Genomic DNA, 6,914 nt, shown 5'->3' with positions numbered 1-6,914 from the left:
TCTTTGTCTTGGCCCACGTCCACCTCTCTGTTGAGGAGCACCACCACCTCTTCGATGCAAGTTTCCTCTCTCTACAAGTCTATCCTGCTCCATGTTTGAACATTGCAAAGTCTCACACACAGTTCTACTTATATGGTATCTAATTGTGATCATCAGGTGAAAATAATTAGTAATTGGTCTTTCTTGACTGAAAGCTCTTGCAGCAATTTGTAACTTACAAATTATCAGACAACAATCAGACAAGTTGAAAATCTATGGACATAATAAATGATTCATTGATTAAACATTAACATCAGTTGAATTAAATGATAGACAAATTTATTAAACTGAATGATAAGAGATGCTGTTACGTTCCCTGGGAGTTGTTGTTTTTGTTTTTATTTTTTCTTGTTACTTGTGTTTTCTTTTTCCCCAACTCCTAGGTTTCCGCTGAGTGGGTGACTCGCCGCCAATCATTATTAGGGTGTTCCATACTGCGACGAATCAGCTGACGGCCCGTGGCTTTAAAAGCTTCCGGTGCGCTCGGCCTGGGAGGCGAGGGCAGCGCAGTGAGCGCTGTTGGGGTGTGTAGCGAGACTTTTTGGCTGTGCTCTGAGCGGAGAGCCTGTGTGAGCTCCCGGGCATCAGCGTGTGTGTTTTCGATTTGTTTGAGTTGTGCCTCACTCCTGTGTATCTTCTCGTTCTCAAGTTGCTCAGTATGACTTTCATGTCTTACAACTATGTGCCGAATTGATGGTGAGCTTATTGAGTTTTCTCGTTCTCTAGGTGGGAGATGAGGGTAGGTAAGCTTAGTTGTAGGTTACATCTCTTGCACGTAGTGAAACCGTGTTAGATACACTAGTCAGTGGGTGAGCGCCTCTTGTGTATTTCTTTCTGTTTTAGTTAGTGTAGGGTATTTAGGGCGTCGCCTACGCCGAAGCTTTCGTGTTTTTGTTTCACATTTTTATTTGGTTAGGATAGGTTAGTGGGTTTGGGCGTTTAGTGTAGCCTTGTTTGGTTTTGTTTCTTTGTTGATTTAGGCGCCACTCTATCATGTCTCTCCCTTTTTGTTGGTTTGTTTGTATTATACTTTTATTTTCGGCACTGTAAATATGCACACGCGCTGCTGGTGCGTTTCTGGACAGCTACGTGAATAAGTTGCTGCCTTCTGCCATTTGTAGAATAAATTACTGCCTTTTTGCCATATGCTGTCGTCGTGGCTGTTTTTTTCTGCTCTCCTCTCCATTCATCGAATTCATTTGTTTTAAATGTTGCGGACCAATTCCCTAGATCTCGAAAGGACCGTAACATTTACGAAAACATGTTAAATACGTTAGAAAGAGCCGTTTTGGCTTGTAAACAGTGCTTGATCTGTGCACGTTTCTCTCCTGATTCAGACGAGACGACTTTTTCACTGGAGAAAGAATATTATGGATTATGGTATTTTAGCCACAAGCAACAGTTTGAAGTTAAAACGTCTTAATGATGGATTTGTTTTTTACAAACATGCAGCTTTTCACTTCACAAGACATTAACTGATGGACTGGAGTGCTGTGGATTACTTATGGATTATTGTGATGTTTTTATCATCTGTTTGGACTCTCATTCTGACGGCACCCATTCACTACAGAGCATCCATTGCTGAGCAACTGATGCAATGCTACATTTCTCCAAATCTTATGAATAAACTCATCTACATCTTGCATGGCCTGATGACGAATACATTTTCTTTTTTGGGTTAACTATTCCTGTTCCTTAACGTCCCATCTGAACACCTGCTAAATTAATTAAAAAGCAGCATATCTCTAACACTACGAATGCTGCTTATTAATAATGAAATGTATGAACATTCTGTGCTGATCCTTAAAGAGTGCTTGACAAAAACGGCCTAGCTAATAGTTTTAGTCTATTCTGAACGTTCCTGATCAGTTCACAAGGGAGTCGTCAAAAGTGCTGATGTTTGTAAACCAAGTGGTTACATTAACAAATTTATTCAATAAAAAACTACAGCTAAAGGCTATCCCTTGCAAAAAAAAAAAAGTAGTACACTTTAGCATACTTTTAAAAACAGCGCTTATCACAAAAATTCTATAATTTAAAAGAATATGCGTGTGGAATTAATGTTTTTGGACACTTAATTATATGTTAAATGCAAATAAAGTGCTTTTTTGACCCACTTAAGCAGAACTTAAGTACATCTTCATACGTAATTTCATAATTACTTCTATTGTCTTTGAAATACGGTTAAACTACTGCTGACAAACATTTATGGTCAACTAAAATATAATTTAATGTAATTTCTATTGGAACTTGTGTTTAAATAAATTTGAAATTGCACATTTGTAATGATGACATTACAATTTAGAACTTTTAAAATATATTAATTACAATATACAGTAATTACTTAGATTAAACGCTACGATTTTATCCTATAAACAAAACGATAGATAGTCAGTAGGTATACGGGTAAAAATAATAATTAACACAAGCCAAAAAGAACAATTTCAACAAATGGAAAATGAAAAGCACAAAAAATGTGATCGACATATAAGCACTCACCTGGGAGACTCCAAAGCCCAGAAATTTCAAGAGTCTTCAGCTTTCTCTCCAAATCAGCAACTCGGTTTCCCAGAATTCTATAAAGCACAATAAAATTAATTCTGTACAGATTATTACTATTATATATGGAAGCCCGTTTCCGCCACTGAATAAAAAATAAAACAAGGTAATTGCGACTTTTTATTTCAGAATTCTGACTTTTTTTCTTAGAATTTCAAGTTCATATCTTGCAATTTTGACTTTACAAAATTGCGAGTTATAAAGTCAAAATTGCGGGTTACCTTATAAAGTCAAAATTGCGGGTTATAAAAGTGAAAATTGCAGGTTATAAAAGTGAAAATTGCGAGTTATAAAGTGAAAACTGCGAGTTATAAAGTGAAAATTGCGAGTTATAAAAGTGAAAATTGCGAGTTATAAAAGTGAAAACTTGCGAGTTATAAAGTTAAAATTGCGAGTTATAAAAGTCAAAATTGCAAGTTATAAAAGTTAAAATTGCGAGTTATAAAATTCAAAATTGCGAGTTATAAAGTTAAAATTGCGAGTTATAAAAGTCAAAATTGCGAGTTATAAAGTCAAAATTGCGAGATATAAACTCGCAATTCCGAGAAAAAAAAAGTCAGAATTCTGAGATAAAAAGTCGCAATTACCTTGTTTTATTTTTTATTCAGTGGCGGAAACGGGCCATAAATGATAACATGAGATATATTTTTCTAATCATTTTGTGAATGCAACCTGCAGGTATTAAGATAAATTATGTAAAATGATGTAAATAAAATAAAGATTATTTGAGTATGTTTTACAAAATTTTTTATTTCAGTCTTCCTACTTAATTTCAAGCTTAATTCAATGTTACTTGCAATTTCCTTGTAATTAATTGTGATTTGTAATTCCGGAGTGAAATTGTTTCTACAACATTTTTTTTTATTATACAGCTTTTGTGATAAATGATAAAACAGTCCGTGCAAAAGCAGTTACAAACAAACCTGTTGGTCTGTCTTTGGTGCTGAATGATTATGTTCTTCTCATGAATGGTCTCCAGTAAGGCTGTGGCTAAAGACTTCAGGTCTGAGATAGACTGAGGTGTGGCTGGTAAACTGCAACCATTATCCTCGGACAACAAACCCTGCACTGCAATCATCAGGAATACAGGTGTGAAGAAGTGAATGCACTCGTATGATATGCTGAATAGCAACATTTCTTCACTTCCTTGTTAGTTCAGTTCTTTAAGCTTCTCAGACAAAAGCAATCACATGACCTGAGCACCTTGTTTAGGAGAAAGGACTCCAGTAAGTGCTCTGCTGTTAGACTTGCCACCGATCTCAGGGTTTCTTCTGCGATCCAGAGCAGTCTATGACATATCCAGCAAGATAGCGATATTGCAAATACAGTGAAATATTACAATGCAATATTAAAGCTGCGTAACTTAAACTCTGATTAAACCTTAAAAAAATGAATAAATTAAGACTTTTCAGCCTTACCTTATATTTCTGAATGTTACTCTTCAACAGACTGACCTCCTCTTGAACTTGTTTGAATCTCTCTTGCAAGTATCTGCAATACAACAAAACACGAAAAACTCAAAAAAATTGTGTAGCAAATCAAAACGGGTTAGGCACGACGCGAAGCGGAGTTAGCTGTTATAAATTTACTGTAAACCACGGTTTCACGGGGCTTATTGCTTTTATAAAACGGTTATTCCATATACGTAGTAAGGTTTCACAAAATAAAACAGAGCAAATAAAGTGTAATGATAGTAATAAAAACATCATTCTTCCACCAAACAATGTAGTTCCTCAGAATCAGTTATGGTTCCAACAAAGTGGTTGCCGAGCAACACACAAAGGTGTATGTTTGTAGTGTAATTTACAACAGCTTCAAACGCAGCTCAGCCAATCAGAATCAAGGACTGGAACTCTCAGTTTTATAATTGGGAGTGAAAATTCTGTAAGTTACTAACATACAGAAAAGTCAAACATTCAGCTCTTAAAAACTTACTTTAATTGTAATTATAAGTTACTTATTTTCTATTTTATCTATGGACAAACCTAATTTCTGTAAATTAAAAAAAAAAAATGTTTTGAAAACAAAACTCATTACAGCAGATATACTAGAGCAAACCTAGCCGACATGTGGTGGAGGCCTTCAAAAAACACAGACAATGAGGAGGCCTTGGAGTCAAAATGGTTGAGAACCACTGCATTACACATAACGAAGATCTGACGAGCGACATTAACACTCCCTGACTTGTTCTCCATGCAGAGCGCGTCCACATCGATGATATGCTTCTCCTGGCCGCCCAAGATGTGGTTCAGCTCGAGGTTGAGACGTTCAGCCTTCTCCTTAAACACGGTCCTCTCTGCCTTTACATCCTGCAGTTCATCGCTCAGCGTCTTCAGACTGTGTTCAAGCTCTTCTCTCTTAAAATAATAGTGCCAGTGGATATTCTCACAAAGTGCTGTATTTGAATTACTATCATATACTGAAAACATGAATAGGACACCAGAGAGATCATGAAAAATATGTTGTTCTTATTCACTTGAATTGCAAGAAGTGAGGATGGGAATCATATAAAACCTAAACATATAAAGACGCACATGCAGTGCTGCCTTCTCCAGCTGCCTGACCAGATCCTCGCGCTCGTGAGCAGGGAAATGTCTGACCCCGACTTCATCGTCCCCAAGCCTCTGTTTGGTGATGGTCATTCTTAACAGCTATGAAGGGAAGATGACAGCAGGGATGTGAAAAGCTTATTATAGATTTGTATATCAATTTGTCCATGTATTTTCATGCAAATTTTGGGATATTGCATTAAAAAAAACAATGGATGAAAACTCCAAGATGTGCATAAAATCTTAACATGCACCTAAAAACCTACGCACTCAACTGAGGTGGATAATTTTTTAAATTATGTACAAAAAACAAAAAAAACAATTCAATGCACATAAAATGCAAAGGAAACACAGCTACCAAATAAATTCTTGGATGTGCAACAAAAAACCCATGTGACCTTGCCACAACATATCATGTGATTGGATAACTGGACTAGCCAGTGTCATTGCACACCATCTCAAATATTGTTATAGTTGTTCTGAAACGCCTAAACCAAAGTCTGTCATCAAAATTGGATTTGGTATAATTACCTACCAGTACTATCTCACACGATTGCACACCCAAACATCAGGACATCCGAATGCAAAAATAACACAACAGGGTTTGTTTATCGTGTCTGGAAAAAAAGTTGCATGCTTCCTCATTTCCAGCAACTTTCTATTATTTTATTACTTATGCTTTGTGCCATTTTCACAGGAAGTGACAATGTTGTGCTATTGAACACATGGGATGGAAGCGCTGCTTTATTCACAAATGTTTTATGCAATATTCCAATTTTTTGCACAAGTTAATTCGCATCTTTTGATGGAAACATAGCCGTTTTTGAATAGTTTTATGGGTACCTTATTGTCTCCCTGTGTCTCGCTGAGTCTCTGAGTCAGTTCCTTTATCTCGTCGGCTAGCTTCTTGTTTCTTTCCCTCGAATCCATTAACAACTGAGCCAGATTGACCTGAGAGAGAAAGAGAGAGAGAGAGAGAGAGACAGAAATGCAGAGAGAAGGAGATAGTAATTTCCTGCAAGAACTTGAAAAGTGAAATATCACACTCATCACCTGATTACGTTTTTCCGGTGGAAGTGAAGAGTCGCCATCCTGAAATTCATTATAAAACATACTGATGAACTATGAAGCCAAGAAACCTTTAAATAGACATAATAACGCATAGTAAGTATGCAGAGACACACAATGAGTTCTCTGTATTTCTTCTTCAAGGTCTGGTGTGTCTCTCGCAGCTGGTTGGCCATCAGTTTGTACTGGTCTCTCTCCTGCTGACAGCTGTCCAGCTCTTTGGACAGAATGAGGAGCGCGTCCTTCTTGCTCTCCAGCTTACGTTTGCATATCAAGAACTGCAGAAATGAGTCACAAAAGAAAAAATAATGGCAAAAATAAAAGCATTATAATTAAGCTATATTAGATAGATTAGACAGAAAGACTGATAGATGGATGGATGGATGACTTTTTTTTTTTTTAGAGTCCTACATCACTTTTTAGGACTGGGATATGACAGCATTTCATCTAAACTCAAAACAAGAAAACAATTCAGCAAACCAATATTAATTCATGACATTTTGGCTATTTATCGTTGCCTTTATTCAGAAAAAAATATTAGCAAAATCAAAAAATGTAGCAGGTTAAAATTTGGCTGCTTTGACACAGAATGACCAAATTATAATTTTCTCCAATCTTTTTATTTACAACCTTAAAAAAAAAAAATATATATATATATACATATATATATATTTTTTTATTTTTTTTAAAGTGACTGAT

At 36.1% G+C, this 6,914-nt stretch overlaps 1 protein-coding gene across 2 annotated transcripts in view; it reads right to left on the bottom strand.

Annotated features, from left to right (window-relative positions):
* ccdc149a (coiled-coil domain containing 149a) overlaps positions 1-6,914 on the bottom strand; it is a 17,689-nt gene that overhangs the window by 9,665 nt on the left and 1,110 nt on the right. For both annotated transcript variants that reach the window (XM_016469725.1, XM_016469724.1), the window contains exons 2-10: positions 6,332-6,493; positions 6,201-6,239; positions 5,991-6,098; positions 5,133-5,249; positions 4,783-4,955; positions 4,017-4,089; positions 3,802-3,886; positions 3,522-3,666; positions 2,539-2,615 (exon numbers count right to left, since the gene is read on the bottom strand). In XM_016469725.1, the coding sequence (XP_016325211.1) occupies positions 2,539-2,615; positions 3,522-3,666; positions 3,802-3,886; positions 4,017-4,089; positions 4,783-4,955; positions 5,133-5,249; positions 5,991-6,098; positions 6,201-6,239; positions 6,332-6,493 (979 nt within the window). The remainder of the gene's footprint in view (positions 1-2,538; positions 2,616-3,521; positions 3,667-3,801; positions 3,887-4,016; positions 4,090-4,782; positions 4,956-5,132; positions 5,250-5,990; positions 6,099-6,200; positions 6,240-6,331; positions 6,494-6,914) is intronic.

Source organism: Sinocyclocheilus anshuiensis, unplaced genomic scaffold, assembly GCF_001515605.1.
Source record: "Sinocyclocheilus anshuiensis isolate Anshui unplaced genomic scaffold, SAMN03320099.WGS_v1.1 scaffold1081, whole genome shotgun sequence".
NCBI classification, from domain to species: Eukaryota; Metazoa; Chordata; class Actinopteri; order Cypriniformes; family Cyprinidae; genus Sinocyclocheilus; species Sinocyclocheilus anshuiensis.
This window is presented reverse-complemented; position numbering and strand designations above follow the sequence as displayed.